This window comes from Triticum urartu, chromosome 3A (genome assembly GCF_056163025.1).
Source record: "Triticum urartu cultivar PI428250 chromosome 3A, HENAU_Tu73, whole genome shotgun sequence".
Lineage (NCBI taxonomy): Eukaryota > Viridiplantae > Streptophyta > Magnoliopsida > Poales > Poaceae > Triticum > Triticum urartu.
The window spans coordinates 608454679-608477114 of NC_141875.1; the positions used below are offsets into that span (position 1 = coordinate 608454679).

The 22436-nt window shown below is 46.4% G+C and overlaps 3 protein-coding genes, 1 non-coding gene and 1 pseudogene across 4 annotated transcripts; 2 read left to right on the plus strand and 3 right to left on the minus strand.

Moving 5' to 3' along the window:
• The first annotated feature begins 4510 nt into the window (after nucleotides 1–4510).
• LOC125545372 (uncharacterized) lies at nucleotides 4511–7169 on the plus strand. The gene is made up of 2 exons (XR_015598667.1): nucleotides 4511–5767; nucleotides 6848–7169. It is a non-coding gene; the product is annotated as an uncharacterized LOC125545372 (transcript).
• A 1-nt stretch (nucleotide 7170) lies between these two features.
• On the minus strand, nucleotides 7171–8715 carry LOC147980775 (septin and tuftelin-interacting protein 1 homolog 1-like). The gene has a single exon (XM_087513557.1). It carries the CDS (start codon nucleotides 8688–8690, stop codon nucleotides 7584–7586), a length of 1107 nt encoding a protein of 368 aa, XP_087369683.1. The 5' UTR covers nucleotides 8691–8715; the 3' UTR covers nucleotides 7171–7583.
• Nucleotides 8716–12642: 3927 nt separating this feature from the next.
• On the plus strand, nucleotides 12643–15327 carry LOC147980776 (uncharacterized; annotated as a pseudogene).
• A 1385-nt stretch (nucleotides 15328–16712) lies between these two features.
• Nucleotides 16713–17592, minus strand: LOC125548860 (BolA-like family protein). The gene is made up of 3 exons (XM_048712388.2): nucleotides 17338–17592; nucleotides 17209–17231; nucleotides 16713–17096 (listed from the first exon to the last, which is right to left on the minus strand). The coding sequence occupies exons 1-3, from the start codon at nucleotides 17398–17400 to the stop codon at nucleotides 16889–16891; spliced, it is 294 nt and encodes a 97-aa protein (XP_048568345.1). The 5' UTR covers nucleotides 17401–17592; the 3' UTR covers nucleotides 16713–16888.
• Nucleotides 17593–20004: 2412 nt separating this feature from the next.
• On the minus strand, nucleotides 20005–22050 carry LOC125545374 (sm-like protein LSM3A). The gene is made up of 3 exons (XM_048709293.1): nucleotides 21777–22050; nucleotides 20915–21010; nucleotides 20005–20328 (listed from the first exon to the last, which is right to left on the minus strand). The coding sequence occupies exons 1-3, from the start codon at nucleotides 21894–21896 to the stop codon at nucleotides 20248–20250; spliced, it is 297 nt and encodes a 98-aa protein (XP_048565250.1). The 5' UTR covers nucleotides 21897–22050; the 3' UTR covers nucleotides 20005–20247.
• Nucleotides 22051–22436: the final 386 nt, after the last annotated feature.

Genomic DNA, 22436 nt, shown 5'->3' on the forward strand with positions numbered 1-22436 from the left:
CCTACATACTATACAATCAGGGGCGCATTTTTCCTCATATGCGTCTAGACTGCGAAGCCATTGCTGGACTGCCTTGTTTGGAAGAAGCTCTTGACTGCTTCAGAGATGCTGACCTCCTACAGTTTGTGACCGATAAAGAGCATTGGAATGAAGAGTTTCTACTGCAATTCTATGCAACTCTCCACTTTCACAGCTACTACAGGGATCCGAAGACTTGGGTCCTTGAGTGGATGACAGGCGATGTACACCATGAAGCCCAAGCCCAAGACATCATTGAGCTTACTGCCCTGCCCACTCCTGGTGAAAACTATGAACCAGGTTGTCAGCTGCACCAAAATGCTTTGGAGAGCATCTTTCAGAAGCCAGAGCCAAACATGAGCCAAATGCTGAGCATGATGAAGCCACTGCCACAAGACGCTGACTATCCTAAGGAGTTCTTTGTTGAAGACCTAGAGTATCTGCCCCGCACTATTTATCATATTATCAGGCGAACTCTCTGGCCTGTCAAAGGACATTCTCCTGCAGCGAAGTTTGAAGGAGCAATGGAGACATTGGTTTTCTATATCTTCAATGGAATCAGCTTCAATGCTCAAGACTTCTTCATCAAGCAATTGGCTGCATCTGGCTCCGATATATTTGGTCTGAAGTTCTATGCTCCATGGGTAATGCGCCTCATCAAGCTTCACTCTGCTATCAACTATCAACCTTCTGCATGCAATCATCTCATCTTCTTGCCAAAGGTTGATCTATCTGTCGAAGCCATATACCCAGAGCCTGCCAAGGAGCCAATTTATCTTCACAACATCGATCGTCAAAGTTTCACTCAACCCATTGAAGGAGTTCTTGTTGCAACTCGTGTTTATCCTTTGGCTGGAAATACACGTACCCCTCGTGCCCATACTGAAGCCATTGAAAGCACAATTGCTCAAAGGCCTCGGAAGCGATCTCGTGTTCTTAATGACGAGAGCTTCTCGTCGCCCTGCATCAAAAACAGGATAAGCATCATGACTGGCTCAAGCGTCAGATGCATAGTCTCTTGGTGGATGTCAATCGCATTCGCAACCTTGCCACCAAGAATGCATTTGTCACTCATGAAACCTGTCACCGATCGTGGAAGAGTCTGACATTGCTGAGCTCTGAAGATGGTCTCCAACAAGATGGCTTCGCCGAGAGATTCAAGTTTGATTCCGCTCCTCCCAGGAATGCTCACCTGCATTGGACTCCCTCACTTGAAGACTCTGACTACTCATCCTCAGCTGCAACTGTCAATGCCAGAGTTATTGATGACGAAGATGATGCTACTTCCCCAACCTCAACTTCGCCTCAAATCGACACTGCACCAAGTTCTTCTGCACCACCAGACCTCAACATCGACCCTGCTGCTTCGCCTACTCCTCATGGGAACGAGTAGAAAGCTCTATGTCTTCAAACCTTTTTGGTCCTCACTGACAAAAAGGGGAGAAGCATATGGGTTGATAGTCTTCAAGTGGGTCCATAAGGGTGGTTTCTATACTTTTGCCAAGTGCTTACAACTCTCGCTTTCGATACATTTGGTTCTTTTGAGTTGTAACACTTAAACTTGATGGTCGTCTGCTACCTTTTCTGTCAACTATGTGATGCGATGATAAATTCCGCATGTGCGACGATAAATCCCGCATGAAGTCATATTGTAGACGTCCATTTTTCATTATGCATGTCATTATCTTTGTTATATCTTATCATGCATGATGAATTGCCTTCATAAGTTGAAGAGGATCTCCACAAGTACAACCTGCCATGTGCATTTGCATTCCAAAGGCAAAATACATATATGCACATCTTCAGGGGGAGCCTTTTGCTACTTATGAAGACAATACCTTAATCCTTTACAATTTCACATACTCTTATCCCCGTTGAAAACTTCAACCAGTTTGTCATCAATCACAAAAAAGGGGGAGATTGTAAGTGCATCTAGTGCCACCCCTAGTTGGTTTTGGAGTATTGACGACAAACCTGGTTGAGGGACTAATGTGTTTGTGAGAATTGCAGGATAACACAGGTAGTAGTCCCTCATTGATTTGGTTTACCTACCGGAGATGACCCCTAAAAATGTGTGAAGACATTGAAGACAATGGTGGTCTGTGAAGAGTTTCACATTGAAGAGTATGACATGAGAAGACATCGTATGAAGACCATGGATTGCGAAGACATAGTTGTTTCGTAGTTTCCTTTTCTTCTTTGTTGAGTCATAGGAACCACCGTACTGTTAAGTGGGGTCCAAGTGAACAAAGTCAGAGTGACTGAAGTGATGCTCAACCAAATCATAAGTCTTTGAGCGAAGACAATGAGAGAAAATCTTATCCAGAGTTGGATGAGTCAGTTTTACTTGTAGCCCAAGTCAAGCTGCCGTGTGTGTTTGAAATCGGACCGTTGGAACACGTGTCAGTTCCTTAGTGACTCAGGGTCATTTCGGACAAATCAGGTCGGGTTGCCTAGTGGCTATAAATAGCCCACCCCCTACACCATAAATTGGTGGCTGCTCAGAGTTAGTGCACGACTTTTGTCGTTTGAGAGCAACCCACCTCGAAGCCTTTGAGAGAGAAATCCTTGCGAGGACAAAGCCCTAAACACCCAGAGCCAAAGAGTGTTAGGCATCACTGAAATCTTTCTGTCTGCGTGATCTGAAGACTTGTTACACTTGAGGACTGTGAATCCTCCAGCCGGTTAGGCGTCACGTTCTGAGCATCCAAGAGTCATTGTGGATCGCCGGTGAACGAAGTCTGTGAAGGTTTGGAAGTCTACCTTGAAGACTTACCAGAGTGATTGGGCGAGGACTGTATGTCCTTAGCTCAAGGGGAATAAGGTGAAGACGCGGTCTTCTGAGTTGAATCTCAGCCTCCCTAACCAGACGTACAATTGTCACAACAACTGGAACTGGTCCAACAAATACATGTCTTCACCAAGCAACTGGTTCTATCCTTACCTTCTCTTTACTTACAGTTGTCTTCGTGAAGTCATTGCCTGCTTGCATTATCTGTTTGACTTCACTGTGTGACTACTTGTTCTGATTAGCTTCATACTATCTTCCATCCTAATCCATACTGCCTAGCCGCTAATAGTCTTCATGCTTTCACTTCATTGAATACTTGACTATGGCTTGCCTAGTGTAGTCTACCTTCCGTTGTATGTTAATAGGTTCATTTCGATCGTTTTTCTTCGAAACTTCCATGTTTTGATGACTTTCATAAAAGTCGCCTATTCACCCCCCCCCCCTCTAGTCGATAACTAGCACTTTCAGCTTCAACGGTACCACTTGGAGGTGCATTCTGGACTTGTTGCAAGCATGCAGCCCAACGGCTACAAATCGGCTTGATCATGTCCCAACGACCTTGAAGAGACCGAAAGGTGTGTGGCGCCCGGTTGGGATACTTTGCCATCATGCGGAGGTATTGATCCTCGATCCTTTGCCCATACCACTTGGCAGTTTGGTCGGTGCCAGTGCACGGATCAAGAGACGTCGATTCCCAAGCCTTGATCAAGACTTTATCTTTCAATGGCGTGCAGTTCTTCAATCTTGTGTGTGACTTTGCTTGCGCTTCATCGAACACCCCCCTCGTCAACCTCCTCCACATCATCTTCTTCCCCGTCGTGCCCATGCACACCACCATCCATCTCATTGTAATCGTAATCACGGATTGGGGCTTGATCGATGTCGACGGTGTTGTCGTCCAACATTTGCACAAAGTCGGTCGTCGCATCATGCAAACCGGCGCTGCAATTTCGATCGACAAGTCACGAACACGCGCAATGGGAAAAAGTGAAAGAATTGCAAGCAATCGAAGCATCATACCTCGAGGCCATTCCGTCGAACACCTCGGGGGCGGCGGAAGCAGCGCCATCGGCGGTCATCCTCGGGGCAGCTCTTGCCGGAGCTATCAGGGGAGGTGTTGGCAGGGTCGCTCTTGTGGTGGTCTTCTTACGCTTCACACCGGCAGCCTTCCCTTTCTTCGCCGGCGCAGAACACACTGATTCGCAGCGGCAGGGACAGCGGGCGCGCATGCCTTCCAGGCGGGGCCTGCGGGAGCACCGTCTTGAACGACTACGTTGCCGTGACGTTTGCAGGGCGACGCGAGGAGCCTTGAACGACGAAGGGTGCTACATCGTCGGTGACGAGATCTGTCGACGGGAATGGCTCGTGGATGGCATCCACGGTGACGGCCGACGGCTGTGAGGCTTTCATGGTGGCGGAGGGAAGCCGGGGAACGTGCCTCGAAGCGGGCGGAGGGAGGTGGTTGGCGACGGAAGGGGGGAGGCGGGAACTGCCGCGCGGAAATGTCTCTCCCGCCAAATCTCGCAGCCGATAGGGGTCAAGCTCGGATCGGCCTCCCACCCCGTGAATCTGAAGGTTGAGGACGAAGTTTTTTCGTGCCCTGCAAAAAAAATTACATGTCGCAGACCGATATGGTGTCTGATCGGATCATTTTTTTCGCATAGAGTACACCAGATATAAGCTCATAGGCTCATAGCTGAGGCGACCAATGTTTTTTTCTAAATCACACATTTCACACTGCCCCCAGCCCCCACAGCCCGTCTCCACTCTCCAAGATCCCAACCCAATCCGTAGACGGCGAACATGGGCCGCCGCCGCCGCCAGCCCTCCTCGCCGTCGCCGGCGGCAGAGCATCCGCTGGAAGACGACGACCTACTGCGCGAGATCCTCCTCCGCCTACCCCCACAGCCGCCCTACCTCCTGCGCGCCTCCCTCGTCGCCAAGCGCTGGCGACACATCGCCATCGACCCCAAGTTCCTCCACCGCTTCCGCACCGACCACGGGAAGCCTCCCCTCCTTGGGGACTTCTCCCTACAAATCAACGGAAAACTCTCGTTCAGATCCACCCTGGACCTGCCCTACCGCATCCCTCCCGACCACTTCTCCCTACAAGTCAACGGCCGCGAGCCATGGAGGTTGGTCGACTGCCGCCACGGACGCGTGCTCCTCATCAACAGCGAGATGCGTCAGGTCATTGTGTGGGACCCCTTGACTGGCGACCGCTCCCTCTTGTCCGCTCCGCCGGCGTTTGACGACATGCACACTGCGGCGGTGCTCTGCGCTGCCGGCGAGCAGGCCACGCTCATGGTGCCTGCCACTCGAGCCCATTTAAAGTGGTCGTGGTAGACAGCTGCGAGCACGGGGATGAAACCGTCGTCTTCGTGAGTGTTTACTCATCAGAGACTGGCGTATGGAGTGATCTCCTCTCAACACCGCTTGCATCTATGGGTATTGCTGTTGGTAATCGCAGCACACTTGTTGGTAACACCTTTCACTGGTTGCTTCTGATGAGTAACAACATACTTGAGTTTGATTTGGATAGACAGACGCTAGCTGTGATCAATAGGCCACCTGGTGTTCGTTCGGATGACAGTGCTTGGATCATCCAGGCAGATGATGGCGGTGTTGGCTTCTCTGCTTTGTCGTGCGCCCACTGCCAGTATGTCTACTGCTACCACCAACCCTGTTTCCAAATGTGGGATAGGAAGGCCAATTACTATGGTGTTGCCGTATGGGTGTTGAGGAAATCCATTGGACTGCAGAAGCTACTTGGGTTGGGGTTTAAGATTGAGAGGAACTGGTCACATATAGTGCGTTATGCTGAGCATGTTCATGCTTTATTTTTATGGGTGCACTCATCTCTCTTCATCGTTCAGCTTGAGTCAATGCAGCCCAAGGAGCTTTTTAAAAGTGATCCTATGTACACCTATTATCCTTTCACAAGTTTCTATGATGAAGGTAACTGTTGGGATTCAATTTATTTTCCATATATGTTTGATGAAATAACTTTACTGACTCTACTTCTGAAGTGTTCGAAATCTCCCAGTGAACTTATAGCCATGTTCTTTTCTATGTTAGCGACTTGAGCATTAGCTCTCTGCGAAACTACCATGGTAGTGTACTGTTGTTCTTTTATACCGCTACATGTGAATTGCCGAGTCAGGAAACAAGGCATCTTATAGGAGATGGAATGATACTTCTGTCGTTAGTTTCTTGTACAACATTTTTGTTATTAGCTGGACCCTGCAATTTTATATGTCTGATTTCCTTGATGCTTTGGTTTTCTTTTCCTGTACTTGTGTACAGTACAATCACGTCATATCTGGCTATAAAAGAGAGAAATTAGTTAGATAATATAGGACCAATTGATTTCTGCACCGGCTTGAGGCCTTTCTCACTTGCTAAAGTAGCATTTACATTTGAACTCTATTAACTCTATAGTTTCCTTGTTTGACAGATCAATTCACTTTGACATTACCAATGTTATTTTTGTGTGGCCATGAATTCTGTGGTTGCCTCCAGATTTAATAAACTACTCAATGCCTAATAGATGTAAAATGGTGATGATCATACTGGGGAGTTTCAGTCAGCAATAATACAAGAAAAGTTGCTTTTGTCCTCCACGTAATTATTCTATGGTAGATTGGTAGTTTCTATGTGTATACAACTACATTACTGATCTTATAGCATTCTTAGGTTGAAGCATGATATGTCCAATTTGTAATGGGCAACATGATACACTGAATACTTAGGTTGAAGCATGATATGGCCAATTTGTAACCTGACTAGTCCATTCAAGCTTAAAACGAGTCACACGGTTGCATCTAAAGAATCTACGTTGTTTTCAAGATAGTTTTGTATTTCAGGTAGATCATGTGTTGGTACTCACCTTCCTCTTTCATGCTTGTTTTCCATTTTCTAGTTGTAATTTACCTTGCAATGGTGAAATGATCTGGTTTGAAATATTTGCAAGTTACACAAGTCTGAAGTTAATACTGTTGATTTAACTAATGAGCTGGATTTGTCCTCTATGCACAGGTATCAGTGGTTTGAAGCAGAAGTAGTTTACTGGTGTACTGCAACATGGAATGCCGACTCTTGCGGAGTGACTATGACCATCTATGGTACTCCCTCGTGTAAAAAACACTCTTATATTATGGGATGGAGGGAGTAGTTGTCAGCTTGCTTAACTTGTAGTAGAAACTATCTAGTGCTGGTGTGTTATTTTCAGCTATCCTATATGCAGTCGTCAAATGAACTCTGAAATGCCTAGATCTATTCGGCAGTGTTGAGTATTGATTTTTTCAGTAGATTGGAATCTCTTCCAGTTTGATATGCAAATATTTTGGTTTGAGCCTCATTCATGTAGAGAGAGAATTGCCTTGTTCTGAAACCGTCCTAATGATCGCTTGCTCACCTGTGACGGCCCGCCGGTTGGAGCACGGAGGCTCGAAAGACGGGTGTGCAGGGGCGCATCAGCCTGCCCTTATATCTCGGTTTAACTTATTTTTGCCAGAATGACAATGCTTCTTTCTGCAATATACTAGTACTATACACCTGTGTTTGTGACTTATATCTCGTGCTGTTTAACCAAGTTGGTTATTTCTATTAATCTCCAATATCTTTGACAAAAGTTATTCCATGAAACAACTTTTCTTTAGAAGATAATAATGGGAAACCACGTCTTTACAATACCAGTTGCTAAAGGAGCCTCTACATCTGTATTACGTACAATTTACAAGACAAACTTGCAGTAGATGTAGACTACAAATTGCTAAAACAAACCATCGAGGTCTTGCATTGCACGATCGACAATGTCCAGGCCGGCTTCGAGGTGTGCGAGCACGCGTTTGTCGGCGAGCAGCTCCGGCGTGAACAGCTTCTTCCAGCCGGTGCACCACGCGGTGGCCTCCCCAAACGAGGGCTTCGCCGCCCCTGCCCGCAACCAGTGTTGCAGCGCGCCTTCCCATTTATCAAAAAACTTCTCGGCTTCCAAGATCGACACCACGTCTTGAGCGTGCACGAGAGGCGCCCACAGCATCACGGCCCGGAACGAGGAGTCGGTCTGCTTGGGTGGCGTGATCCTCATCCCCCGGACTAACCGTGTCAGCTCCGGCAGGATGTGACGCTCGCTGAAGGTGTCCCATTGCGCCGGGCTAAGGTACTCCTTCCATGGCGAGACGACCTCGTAGTCGCCGCCGCCGATCTTGCTCTCCACGGCGTCGTAGAGGCTCTCCGGCAGGTGGCCGATGAGGGGGATCAGCGGGCGTAGCCAGTCGTGGCAGTCCGGGTCCCATGATGGGATCCACTCTCGCACATCGACGGCCATCCTCGGCGTGATCACCCGCTCAATTATGTAGCGCGTGGCGGAGGAAGGCAGCCGGGATTTCAGCGTCCCTGGCATGCGCTTCCCATGGCGCCCCTTCTTCCTGGACCCGACGACGGCCGCCAGCGCGTCCGCCGTCTCCGCGTTGCTGTCGGCCTCTTGAAGCCTCGTGTCACGTAGCAGCACGAGGATCTTCTCGCGGCACTCCGCTTCAAGTCGGAGAGCCCGTAGAGCATCCTCCAACTCACGACACTCTTCCACGGGGGGCGGCGGCGGCACGTCGAGGCCATTGTCGTAGGGCTTCTCGCGGTAGCCGAGCCCGGCCTTTGGACGGCGGCGCACCCGCCCGCCGCCGGCTTGTATGGGCACGACGATCCCTTGCCCGTGCGCACCGAGACCTGAGCCTTCCCGGTAGTTCCACCGCCGCATCATGTTCGCCACCGCCCGGCTGGGGAACACGAAGCCGCCGGACAGATCGGATGGCCTGTTTTCGCCGGAGTCGCTCCCGTCGAGCAGCAGCGTAGGGAGGTGGATGGTGGACTCTAGCATCGCCATGCACACTGCCGAGCAAGCGGAAGGAAAGCGCATGGTGCAGCCACCGAAGAACATGGTGCGTGCGGGTCAATATATGGCCTGGACGCGCGCCTGGTGGAGCCCAGAATCCGAGTCGGACAGGGACAGAAGGCGAACCTAAGCTAGTCCTGTTTTGTTTCGAAAGCGGTTCGAGCCGAACTCCTAATGAAATCCGAAGTTGCTCTACGTACGATCAAATTGCATATGATCTTCGAACGAACTTATCCCAACCCCGGTGAACCCAGCGGAACTACTGCGCGTACGACTCTGGTGCTGCGATTTGGGTACGACGGCTGATCGGACGGTGTGCTGCGTCTTGCATGGAATCAAACGGTTAGATCTGCTCTGTCGTGTTAAAATTGTACAGAGTTCATCGTACGCATAGCAGCGCAAGCCTCGTATGCGTATCGTACATAAATCATGTATATGTGTAGCAGCACTTTAATCAAACCGATTCCATGTTCGAGGAGGCCTCTCGTCGTGGGAAAAATAGTTTCGGAAATGCTAACTGGAGAGCGTCAACTCGGGAGGGGGGGAGGATTTCGCATCGAACACCCTCGCTGCCGTCACATCAATCTCGGAGCATAACCAACGCCACGTAGGATCCCTGGGGTGGTTCGATGTGCAGCTGCTTCTGGCAATCAGATGTATTATTTTTTTGAAAAAAATCCTGAGGTGAGGTTTTTTTTTTTGCGCACATCACCACTGCCCTGGGAGCATAGTTTAAAAAACCGAACCAAAAATTGAACCGAAAAGGTTGTCGGTTCAGGTTTTTACCGGTCGGACCGCCGGTTCACCGGTTCGATTGTTGGTTTTTTAAGAAATAAAATAATATATATTAATTAATATATGTGCTAGTATAGAGTGAAACAATGGTCAAATAAAATTATAACCATGTAGTGAACAACAAAGTAGCACAACCAAGTTGGTTATTGGGCCATGGGCAGGCCCGCCTACTGCTCACATGCCATTGGATCGAATACCACTTTCCCAATTTCTATTAAAACTTTTTTCCTGGTTTTTCCCGGTTCAATTACCCGTTTTTTTCACCGGTTTTCCAGAAAACCGGCCGGTTTGATCGGGTTTTTTTCCGGTTTGATTGCATATCGGTCTTATTAGCTTAAAAACCTGATGAGGCTGCCGGTTCCGGTTTTTTCCGGTTCGACCGCCGGTCTGGTCCAATTTTTTAAACTATGCCTGGGAGGCCCTTTTATGAATCTTTTGGTTTAAACTGCCACATATATTTTTCAATCCTGAAAATTTGATGGCAGTTTTTTTCTTTTTGCAGCATGGCATTTTCTAAGGGGATGGCACGTTTAAATTCGAGAGATGGCATTTATTAATTTCAATTGCATGGAAGTTTTAATTACTAGGTGCACGACATTTTTTTCTTAAAATAGTATGGGATTTTTATTATAAGAGATGTCATTTTTATAAAGTGGATGGCATTTTTTATTTTGAGATATGTCATTTTTTATACTCTTAGTGGCATAGCAATTTTGTTTTCTGTAGAATGGCGTTTTTATAAGAGCATGGCATTTTTTATTTTGAGATATGGAATTTTTTTATTTTTTTAATGGCATGGCAGTTTTATCACTAAGCGCATGGCATTTTTATATTAACAATATGTTGGCATTTTATTATAAGAGATGCATTTTTTATAAAGAGGATGACATTTTCTATAAATATGATGGTATTTTTATTATAAGAGCATGCCATTTTTTATAAAGAGGATGGCATTTTCTATAAAGATTATGGCATTTTTATTAGAGAATGGCATTTTTTATTACAAGAAGATGGCATTTTTTATCATGGCATTTGTTTATCGTGGTATTTTTTATAAATCAATCATGCATAAGATGGCATTTTTTTTTCCTTTTATCATGCATGTTTTCTTTTCGATATGTGGTAGTTTATATGTATAAGATGGCATTTTTTCTATGTAATGGGCTGCCAGGCCTAGTAAAACAGGTTGCCTGTATTGGGTTGGTGTCGGTGCTAAAACCGGCAGATCTCGGATAGGGGGTCCCAAGCTTGGTGATCTGAGCTAGATGGTAACAGGAGACAATAGGCACACGGTGGTTACCCAGGTTCTGCCCTGTTGATGAGGTAAACCCTATGTCCTGCTTCTGTTATATTGATTGTGATGGGGTACAGTGTACAGATTGATCTACCTCGAGATCATATGAAAGGGTTCTAAGCTCTAGACCTTGTATTTGCGTCTCTATAGACTAAACCCTACAGCTTATATAGGCACCAGGGTATCTAGGGTTTACACATGGTCGGTCACAATCTAGGGATAAGCATGCCATTTGTTCAAATATGCTTGAAGTGTACGTACGCCAAGTCTTCAGGAGATCTTCATCTTGATTATTCCGAGGGCCAAGGCTCGTGTGGCCCATTCATCAGTCTTTGGTGGGTCCTCGACCCTGCCCGTACAGGGCGGACCTACGTGGCAATTCCCCCTAATCTAGGACACCCATAGCAGCCCCTGAACTAGTATTCAAGCTGAGGACATTGGGCACCCTCAAGTCTTCGGCTTCGTAGGCGAGTTCCATCCTCCACGTCGGCTCCCTATTCCAAGGAAATGCTCTGCTCCGAGGTCTTTTTGGCCTTCCCGATCACGACCACGTGTTCAAAAATAACTGGGAACATTATTTAATAAGCCCTTCACCTTATCAGCCTACTACAACCAACGGTGTCGAGGTATCTTTTTAACTTAGCCGCGAAGGTTGGCCACGGGAGGTTTGACCATGTCCAACCCTAACAGCTTTTTCAGTTGAGAACCGAAGCATATCTCTCGAGGCAGAGTCAAATCGTCTTGTCAATAGTCATTATTGAGAGCATTGTGGCCCAAGATCGTTTCCATTGGCACGTCCTATCAAAAAAGAGATCGTGCTGCCAGTTTTCTAGTAGTGCCATCAAAGCCCCAGCCTTAATGTCTATGAGCACATACTACACGAAGCATTGGGAAATGGTGATCCGTTCCTTGTGGCGAAGCGGACCCAGACCGTTAACTGCCCTATAAAAGAGGGAAACTAGTAAATTATCAATCCTGCCTACCTTCACATCCCTTTGCTCCGGTGCCAAGAATTCATCGCGTCCATGGCCGCGGCCAACCCCTACTTCGTCGCGGAGCAGCGTGCGATCTATAAGGTCGTCCGCGCTCAAGCCGTCGCTCGATAGAAAGCGGCCTCCGCGGAGGCGCGGCTGCAGGCGACCGCGTGCGAGAGCAACGCAAGTTGCGCCTCCTACACGTCGCTGCCGAACTATCGGGCGGGCCGGTTCGATGACGACAGTGTCGACGCCACCATTTTTATCGTGGACCTCACGTCCACCGGAGACGGACAGGTTGCTGACTCCTCCGAGGACGAGTAGGGCATGGGAGGCGGCGGGGCCTTGTGTCCATGTGGGCCGGTCCATGTCCGATGTTCTACTCTTCCTCGCCGAAGATGACACCTTCACTTCACGGGTCTTACCGCCGCAGTTCATGGAGACGGCAGGTGGAGAAGGTGGTCGCCGATGCAGAATAGAAAGAAGTTGGACGACGGTCGGCCACCGCGTAGGATAGGTTTAAGGTAGGGTTTTTTTGTTTATTCTAAATGTGATGAAAATCCGACTTGTTTGGATGAATGTCGTCTGATTTATATGAAAATCTGTCGTGTTTGCACGAATTTCGCTAAAATGTATGCAGGCGGTGTTGGATGACGGCTTTCCGCATCCGTGTCCGTGGACGGATGCGGAAGAAAATTTAGCAAAAATTTACAAATCGCCATTGGAGATGCCCTTAGCCAACGAAGTAAGGTTAAAACAATGAATATCGAATCTCTTTCTTTTTCTTCGGTGTAGTAGAAAATAGACACCTTTTGTCTGAAAAGAATGTACGTAACATTATACACAAGATATAAGCTCATAGGCTCATAGCTGAGGCGACCAATGTTTTTTCTAAACCACACATTTCACACTCCCCCCACAGCCCGTCTCCACTCTCCGAAACCCCACCCCAATCCGTAGACGGCGAACATGGATCGCCGCCGCCGCCGACCCTCCTCGCCATCGCCGGCGGCGGAGCATCCGCTGGAAGACGACGACCTACTGCGGGAGATCCTGCTCCGCCTACCCTCGCAGCCGCCCTACCTCCTGCGCGCCTCCCTCGTCGCCAAGCGCTGGCGACACATCGCCATCGACCCCAAGTTCCTCCGCCGCTTCCGCGTCCACCACCGGAAGCCTCCCCTCCTCGGGGACTTCTCGTATGAGTACGGGAGACTCGTCCAGATCCACCCTGGACCTGCCCTACCGCATCCCTCCCGGCCACTTCTCCCTACAACTACAAGTCCACGGCCGCGATCCATGGAGGTTGGTCGACTGCCGCCACGGACGCGTGCTCCTCCTCAACAGGGAGGGGCGTCAGGTCATTGTGTGGGACCCCGTGACTGGCGACCGCTCCCTCTTGTCGGTTCCGCCGGAGTTTGAAGACATGCATACCGCGGCGGTGCTCTGCGCTGCCGGCGAGCAGGGCCACGCGCATGGGGCCTGCCACTCGAGCTCGGGCCTCTTTGATTCATAGGATTGCAAAAACACAGGAATAGGAAAAACGTAGGATTGAAATGGCATGTCCATTGGATCCCTATAGGATTTGAGTTTGTTTGATTGTGGCATGGGGAAAGCAAAGGATTTCTTCCAAGAGGTTGGAGTGGATGTTAGAATTCCTGTGAAATGCAGTACACATAAATCCTTAGGAAAAAATCCTACAAGATTCAATCCTACGAATCAAACGACCAACGTAGGAAAAATTCCTAAGGATTCCAATCCTTCAAAAATCCTATAAAGTTCCTTTGAATCAAAGAGACCCTTAAAGTGGTCGTGGTGGACGGCTACGAGGACGACGATGAAGCCGTGGTCTCGTGAGTGTTTACTCATCAGAGACTGGCGTATGGAGTGATCTCCTCTCAACAACGCTTGCATCTGGGGGTATTGCTGTTGGTAATCGCAGCACACTTGTTGGTAACACCCTTCACTGGTTGCTTCTGATGAGTAACAACATACTTGAGTTTGATTTGGATAGGCAGACCCTAGCTGTGATCAATAGGCCACCTGGTGTTCGTTCGGATGACAGTGCTTGGATCATCCAGGAAGACGATGGCGGTGTTGGCTTCTCTGCTTTGTGCGCCCACTGCCAGTCTGTCTACTGCCACCACCAACCATGTTTCCGAATGTGGGATAGGAAGGTCGATTGCAATGGTGTTGCCGTATGGGTGTTGAGGAAATCCATTGAACTGCAGAAGCTACTTGGGTTGGGGTTTAAGATTGACAAGGCGAGGGCGCGTATAGTGCGTTATGCTGAGGATGTTCATGCATTATTTTTATGGGTGCACTTATCTCTCTTCATGGTTCAGCTTGAGTCAATGCAGCCCAAGAAGCTTTTCAAAAGCGATAACATGTACTCCTATTATCCTTTCACAAGTTTCTATGATGAAGGTAACTGTTGGAATTCAATTTATTTCAATGTATGGTTGATGGAATACATTACTGTAGTTCTGAAGTGTTCAAAATCTCCCAATTAACTTATAGCCATGTTCTTTTCCGTGTTAGCGATTTGAGCATTAGCTCTCTTCGAAACTACCATGGTAGTGTGCTATTGTTCTTTTATACTGCTACATGTGAATTGCTGAGTCAGGAAACAAGACATCTTATAGGAGATGGAATAGTATTTTTGTTGTTAGCTGGACGCTGCAATTTCATATGCTTGATTTTCTTTGATGTTCTGCTTTTCTTTTCATGTACTTGTGTAGTACAATACTGTCAGGTCATATCAGACTTTTAAGGGAGAAACTAGTAAGATAATATAGATCAAGTGATTTCTGCACCGGCTTGAGGGCTTTCTTACTTGCTAAAATAGCATTTACATTTAAACTGTATAATTCCTTGTTTGACAGATCGATACACTTTGACACTAGCAATGTTATTTTTTGTGTGGCCTTTAATTTCATGGTTGCCGACAGATTTAGTAAACTAATTAGTGTATACTAGATATAAAATGGTGATGATCTTATAGCATGGGCCAAGTTTGAAACTGACAACAGATACACTGGAAACTTAAAGCTGAAGCATGATATGTCCATTTATAATTTGACAAGCTTAAAATTATTGTTTTGTATTTCAGGTAGATCATGTGTTAATATTTACCTGTAGACTATTTTTCCTTTAGTGGGGATGTTGGATAAAAAATATGTTAATATTTACCTTCCTCTTTCATGCTCATTTCACATTTTCTAATTACAGTTTTCCTAGTGATGCTGAAATGGTCTGTTTTAAATTTTTACAAGTTTCATAAATCTGAAGTTAATATTGTTGATTTAACGAGTGAGCTGCTTCGTGCTTTGTGCACAGGTATCAGTAGTTTGAAGGAGAAGTAGCTTACTGGTATACTGCAACATGGAATGCTGACTCTTGCAGGAGTGACTATGACCGTCGATCATAGTTGTCAACTTGCTCGACTTGTAGAAACTATGTAATGCTCTGGTACTATTTTCAGCAATCCTATATGTAATCTGTCAACTGCACTCTGAAATACCTGGATCCATTCAGCAGTATTGAGTGATGATTTTTCTGTTTTCAATCGGTTGGAACCCCTTCCAGTTTGATGCCAAATTTCGGTTTGAGCCATATTCATGTTGAAATATCCTCTCACGGTGGCATAGAGCAAGAAAATTTTGTATTGTTGCATCTGGCTGCTGCCGTGGGCATAGCTGACGATATGCCCTTTGCTGAACACCAGACGCTCGTTTGGTCTGGCCATATGCGCCCTCTGCAGCATGGCGGTGAGCCATGGCAGCAATCAGCTGAGGCCCTGGGCTTCTACCACCATGAATGCGAGTTGTGCAAAGGGACTGGTGGTGTTTTATGTACCAGTTAAATTGTGTCATTAGCTTATTTGACAAGAACCAATCAAAAGTCCTGTAATGGCTTGTTTTTTGTAGACAATTCCTTCGTATAAGTAGGGATTTTAGAGGGCAATTCCTATGTTTTTTGGATAGACAATTCCTATATACCACCAGTATAGGCATGTCGTGCTATTCAAAGTTCAATGGCTAAAACAGAGTACGTACTTTATTCAAAGTTCAGGCCTCCTTTGGTTCATAGCCTCCTTTGGTTCATAGGATAGAAATGTTGTAGGAATAGGAAAATCATAGAAAGTGAGATGACATGCATCTCAATTCCTATAGAGAAAGAGATGTCATTTGATGCATAGGATAGGAATTTTCCCATCGAGTCTTAGGCCTTCTTTGGTTTGTAGGATTTTTATAGGATAGGATTTGTAAAGGAAAAAATTCCTTTGAAGCCCTTTGGTTTGTAGGAATGGATTCCTATTCCTATGTAGGATAGGAATCAATCTTTCACGTTTTGGAGAAAAAAAACATTAGCCTGGACTCAATGGAAAAAATCCTATCCTATGCATCAAATGATATCTCTTTCTCTATAGGAATTGACATGCATATCATCTCACTTCCTATGATTTTCCTATTCCTATAAAATTCGTATCCTATGAACCAAAGAAGGCCTTAGCTAATGTTTTTTCCTCCAAAATGTGATGGATTGATTCCTATCCTATATAGGAATAGGAATCCATTCCTACAAACCAAAGGGCCTCAAAGGAAATTTTTCTATGCAAATCCTATCCTATAGAAATCCTATGACATTCCTACAAACCAAAGGAAGCCTCAAACTGACAGCACGAACCTCATACACTTATATAGGCTGACAAAACAGTCTGGATCAATTGTCATCGGAATCCCTGAATTACAGCTAGTATGCAAGACAGCAAAGGGAAACAAACCAATTTGCAGCAATAAAAAGAAAGCCATCACATTCAACAGAAGCAAATCGACCAAAGAAGAAACTGAACTGCAAACCGCGCATACCACAGAAACTCAGGAACATGTCGCCACACAATGTCAGGCCAACACGGTTAGAGCAGAAGCACTATAAATCATCACAATCACATAGACAAAACGAAGCAAAATCTTAATCAGCCAGGCATGGCGCCACTGCAAAGTCTCGATTCCGCAGACGCATCTTGCTACATTATTCATTCAAGCAGAGTAGTGTATGATGCGAGTTCCCAACATCCAACAGCGCATGTGTTGTGGTTTCAGTACTAGTGCTTCATTCAGAGCAAGTCAGGCCTGCTGCGACTTGTCGGCGGCGGCGGCCGGCTCCGGCTGGGGCTTGGGCTGGGCCTGCGCGGGGGTGAGCGCCTTGATGGAGACGGCGTGGATCTCGGCCATGAGCGGCGCCAGCGCGGTGTTGACCATCCGGTGGCGCTCCAGCAGCCGCTTCCCCTCGAACTTGCCCGACACCACCTCGATCTCGTAGCTCGCGCCGCACCTTCGCACCAATCACAATCCCATCAATCAATCAAGACCACCAATCGAACGAACAAGCTTACAGGGGAGGAAAAGAGTAGTAGAAGTTTCGGGAGATCGCGTGGGCTGCTTACCCGCCGGATGTATCGGTGACCACCTGAAATCGGAGGAAAAACACACGGGTTAGGTTAGGGTTTAAGGCGGAGACGGGCCATGGGCGGGCTGGCGGGAGGGGTTTGGAGAGAGAGGGGAGGGAGGCTTACGAGGTGGGTGGGGCTGACCGCGGCGGCGACGGCGGCCTCCACGTCCTCCTTGGTCACGCCCATGGCTGCTCTGTTCGCGATTGCCTCCTCTTCGCCCTCTCTTCTCGGTCTCTCTGTTCCGGCGGAGCCAAGGCAAACAAGGAAGACTTCCCGATTGCCCGTGTCTTCCTCCTATCAACTTATCCCACTTGCCCAGGAGAATATTTCGGATGCTGTGGTCTCGGAGTCACGAATTTGCCCGTCACGATGTTCTTCCTCAAGTCGTAGTGGGCCGGGAATCGAATATTTGGTGGGTTTTCTTTCCTATATATGACAAGGGGATTCTATTTCTCCGTTCCTATTTAACATCGCAGCTGAATATTTGTCCAAAATGGTGCGTCAAGCACAGAAACATGGACTGATTACTGGGCTAGCCCCTGAATTAGTGGAAAATGGCGTGGCTATATTACAATATGCTGATGATACGGTGATTTGCATCAAGCATGACCCTGAGAAAGCCCTAAATATGAAAATACTGCTCTATATGTTTGAGCTAATGTCAGGATTGAAAATCAACTTCCAGAAAAGTGAATTTTGTGTGTTGGAGGGGACGATCTTTTTTTTAAGACACAATTGTTTTTTATGCCTTTTTTAGAATTATTTTTTTATACCTAGGAGCACGTGTACAGACGGGCTCTTGCAGAGCCCACTCCTTGACTTTGTCAATGTCTCTCTCTCCTCCACATAAGGAGTACTACTTGTTATGCATGCATGCGGCGGGCAGCTGGCGTCTTGAGGGGCCAGGGCGGTGAGAGCGGGCTCCGGAAGCGGTCCAGACTCCAGCATGACCCACCTCACATTATCATCATATATTTCTTGGAGTCCGTGCGCGGCGGGCGGATGTGAGTCCGGTTTAGGGAGCAATGCTTCCTCTGGAGATAGACTAACCCTGCTCAATGCTAATATCTCAAGCATTGCTTTTTACTACATGTCCATGTTTTTGCTTTCAAAGACCACGATTGCGAGACTGGATAAACACAGAAAGAGATTTTTTCAAGTCACTAAAAACAAAAAAAATACTATTTGGTCAAATGGACCAGGATATGTCGATCTAAAAACAAAGGGGGGTTGGGAGTTAAAGACTTGCATAAACAGAACTTGAGTTTGCTCACCAAATGGTGGTGGAAACTGGAGACCAAAAGTGGTTTATGGCAGGATATTATTAAGGCTAGATATCTTTGTAGAGATACTATTGCCTCGGTTAAAGGGAAAATCAGTGACTCCCCATGCCGGAAGGCGATAATGAAAGTGAAAGATCTTTATATGGCAGGTAGGCGTGTGGTGATCCATTCTGGCAATATTGCTAGGCTTTGGATGGATCCTGTTGGGGATCAATTGCCATTTCGTGAACAATTCCCCAGATTGTTCTCTATATGCAATTTATCCTGACTGTACTGTCAACTCTTGCTTAGCGGCTGATCCCCTGTCGTTCTTCTGAGGAAGACTAAATCATGAAATGGGGGAGCAGTGGCATCAGATGGTGGATGCAGTTAGTAAATCTTGCACTTCTAGTGAAGGTGACAAAATCAAATGGGGGTTGGGTTCTAAAACCTACTTCACTACTCGATCGGTTTATACTATTCTGGAGAGACATTTTTCGGGTTGTGACTATAACTGGATTTGGAAAGCGAGTATACCTCTGAAGATCCAAATCTTTATGTGACAATTGTCGCAAAATGCAATCTTAACCAGAGATGTGATGAAGCACAGGGGGTGGCAAAAAGACCCTAAATGCTCCTTTTGTGCTGCAAAAGAAACATCTCAACATCTCTTTTTTACCTGCCCAGTGGCCAGGGTAACTTGGAGAGCGGTGGCTTGTATGTTTGGGACTGATCTATGCCTAAACAGCCTGTGGCAAACATATTTGTGGTGTTATTCTTTCTTCCCAAAAGGGGAAATATTCTATACAGTGGGCATTGCTGCCATATGCTAGGCGATCTGGACGTGTCGCAACAGAGCTACTTTTGAGTTTATTCCTCTCATAAACCCATTTGAATGCACTTTCTCTACTTGTGCTTTTCTTTGTTACTGGGCAAGGCTGATGAAACAGAAAAAAATGCGGAGGACCTGGGGACTGGAGCGAACATGCTGAAGAGCAATGCCTCAAGATTGATGCAGATCTGTGCCGCGGCGCACTAGGAGGATGGGGCTTACTGAAGATCAATCCAAGGAGTGAAGTCTGCTGCTATGTAGGAAGGGATGCCGCTTTGCTGGTTGTGTGTGGGTTTTGTGCCTAAGCCTTTTGTCCTTGGCTCTTAATACTATACTGTTTGTTGGTTTTTGGTTGATGATGTGATGTGGGTGTTGTCAGGTTTTCGCCCCATAGTGAGTTATCTCGATGACGCTTTCCCCTTTCCTGCCCTTTCTCTGGACATTTGATGTATTTCCGTTATGTCGCACTAATGAAAAGGGGTAATGCCCGGTTTAAAAAAAAAAGGCTTCACCGACTCAAAAAAGCATTCAGGCAACACCGTGCTTGGCGCAGTGGAGAAGATTTTACAAACCTCTGCACCAAATCTATTTTCTTCCGATAATAATGTTACAAACCTCTGCACCAAGTCTATTTTCTTCCGATAATAATGTTACGCATACACGCTTGTTGGGGATAGGATTCGGAGCAGAACATAATTGCACGAGACCACATATTAATCAAAAACAATATTAGTCTGACATGACATAGAAGAAACTGGCACCTCAGTAGATGACTCCAAACACAAGGGAGTTGTTACACAAATTGTATCATCTCAGGCTAAAACCCTACAGTCCAACAGTGATACTGCAGCAGATGACAGACAGACCAATGCCATCTGCTGACCAAACGCGCGCCACTCATAGTCTACCATCAGCAGGATCCCCTTCCAACTTCATGGTTCACGCCGTTCGCAGAGGCGGAGAGACCAATATGACACCATCGCCTCGGACAAAAAGGAAGGGGATGGTACGCCTGGTTGTCTGCAAAAGGTTCAATGTTTAAAAGGGTTAGTATATCAACATCGTCATGATGCATTTCGAAGATAAGCTTTTCTTGTAGAATTAGATTTCTCCAGAAACAAGTCATTATGTTCTTGCAGAACCAAATGTTGAAAGTAACATCACACTAGATCAGAATCATAAAGCTCCCACAATAAGAAATGATTCAAATAGGTCTATCCTCTTATGATGATTTTTTTTTTAATCAAAGGGTTTCCCCCCTGCCTCAACTTTTTATTAAAAAGCAACAGTTTACAAACTCCTCTTATGATGATCAAATGGATAAGAATGCCAGAAATACATGACATACTGACAATCCATGAGAAAAATGGGTGAAACGATGTTTTAGCGTGTGTTAGGTAGTCATCCCCTCACTGCCCAAGGGACTCCATACATTCCCAAAACACACACATATTGAACAAGATAATACTCAAGTTTTTCATTAGAATGCAGCAATTAACATGTTTCATCAATGGTAAACTGTGTTGGAAACAATCACAGCATACCTCCGAAAATGTTGGTTTACGAGTATACATCGACATGGAGAGCATAAGGTCAAACAACTTACTCGCACAATTTCTTCATATGTTTCATCGTCGATCTCAACAGTTGTTACAATCTCCTCAACATCTCCAAGGATCATGTTTAAATGCTGATCATATGCCTGTGTACAAGGAAAACATCTCAGGCCTCAGCGACAACCATCCCAGCATGATTAACATGTTATGATATATATGGACCTCCGCAATCCACATGAGCAGACTGTGTGTAATTGCACTGCAGGCTAAAAACAAGCCATTGCAGCACATCATGCCATTGTGGTTTATCAATAATATGGACCTTCACAAGTCCCATGATTAGAATGTGGATACAAACGTTATAATAATTGTAGTGCAGACTGAAAACAAGTCACTACAGCATGGACAGCATGAAAAGGCGCATCATAACATTGAAGTTTATTGGTAATGTTCTCCATATAAACTAGTAAATTAAAGAACATATCACGTTCCCAGGTCATAGTTGTAAGCAGATACACCAGAAATTCATCCCATACTACCAACGAACCTGTTAGATAGCATCAAAGTTTAATGTTATTGAGATGCTTCCTTATCTTTGTCGAATCGAAAGGCATTTTTCTATTATTGCACATGAACACATTAACCTCCTAGACCGCATTGAACATGAACACATATAACCCTGGTCGCTTCGGGACGAAGCACAGCGAGCACATTTAAGTGGAAAAGGTGGGATACGACCTAACCAACAAAAATAATCTGACTAAATTGGGGGCCTAAAAGCTCCTCTCATCTCACCGGGCATACCAAATCGTCGCAGGCCAATGTTAACCAGGAATTCGTTCGGCATACATCCAACCACGGACAGCGTACAGACCACAGCAAAAAGATCGAAAGGGGATCCCGAGCGCTTACATGGAGCTTGCCGCGGAGCTCGCGGTCGGACCGGAGCTTGACGTAGATGCGCTCGTCGAGGCTGAGCCTAATCAGATCCAGCGGCTCCTTCACCGCGATCTCCTCGTCGGCCGACGCCATCGCCTCCGCCTACCGCTGCCGCTGCCGCTCCGCCGACTAAACCCTAGCTTCCGCCTACCCAATCGAACTCGCCAAGCCGCGGTAAGCGTCGGCACCGGAGAGATGCTCGCGGTTTTGGGTGGGTGGTGGATGCCGTGCTGGCCTGCTGGATCTCTGGTTTGCCGGGCCTTCCAGGGCTAGAGAAGGGGCCACGGCGCAGATATTATTACCTGGGCCTAGTAGGATTATTTGAAGCCCAAATGTTATCGCATTGGCGGCCCATTCTGGTTCTGAGCCCCTTTTATTTTTCCTTTTATTTTCGTTTACCTTTTTCATTTTCTGTTTCTTTGATTCCTGTCTTTTCCCCTGGTTTTCTGTATACGTAAATATTTTGTAAAAATTATTTTATAACACATGAACTTTTCCCCGATTACCCGAGCATTTTCTTCAAAAATAAATACTTTTAAAGCATGTGAACATTTATTTATTATTGACCATTTTAAAACATGTGATTATTTTTTTACTGATATATATGGACACTGTTTCCATGGTTTTTATTTT

What these genes read in the sequence shown, in the direction of transcription:
- LOC147980775 (XM_087513557.1), bottom strand. Translation starts at nt 8,690, where the DNA reads ATGGCGATGCTAGAGTCCACCATCCACCTCCCTACGCTGCTGCTCGAC.
- LOC125548860 (XM_048712388.2), bottom strand. Translation starts at nt 17,400, where the DNA reads ATGGGCGTGACCAAGGAGGACGTGGAGGCCGCCGTCGCCGCCGCGGTC. An exon ending in CGGTCAGCCCCACCCACCTC is followed by an intron (nt 17,232 to 17,337) that starts GTAAGCCTCCCT and finishes CTCCGATTTCAG; the next exon opens with GTGGTCACCGATACATCCGG. An exon ending in GTCACCGATACATCCGGCGG is followed by an intron (nt 17,097 to 17,208) that starts GTAAGCAGCCCA and finishes ATTGGTGCGAAG; the next exon opens with GTGCGGCGCGAGCTACGAGA.
- LOC125545374 (XM_048709293.1), bottom strand. Translation starts at nt 21,896, where the DNA reads ATGGCGTCGGCCGACGAGGAGATCGCGGTGAAGGAGCCGCTGGATCTG. An exon ending in AGCTCCGCGGCAAGCTCCAT is followed by an intron (nt 21,011 to 21,776) that starts GTAAGCGCTCGG and finishes CCTTGTACACAG; the next exon opens with GCATATGATCAGCATTTAAA. An exon ending in CATATGAAGAAATTGTGCGA is followed by an intron (nt 20,329 to 20,914) that starts GTAAGTTGTTTG and finishes AACCTTTTGCAG; the next exon opens with ACAACCAGGCGTACCATCCC.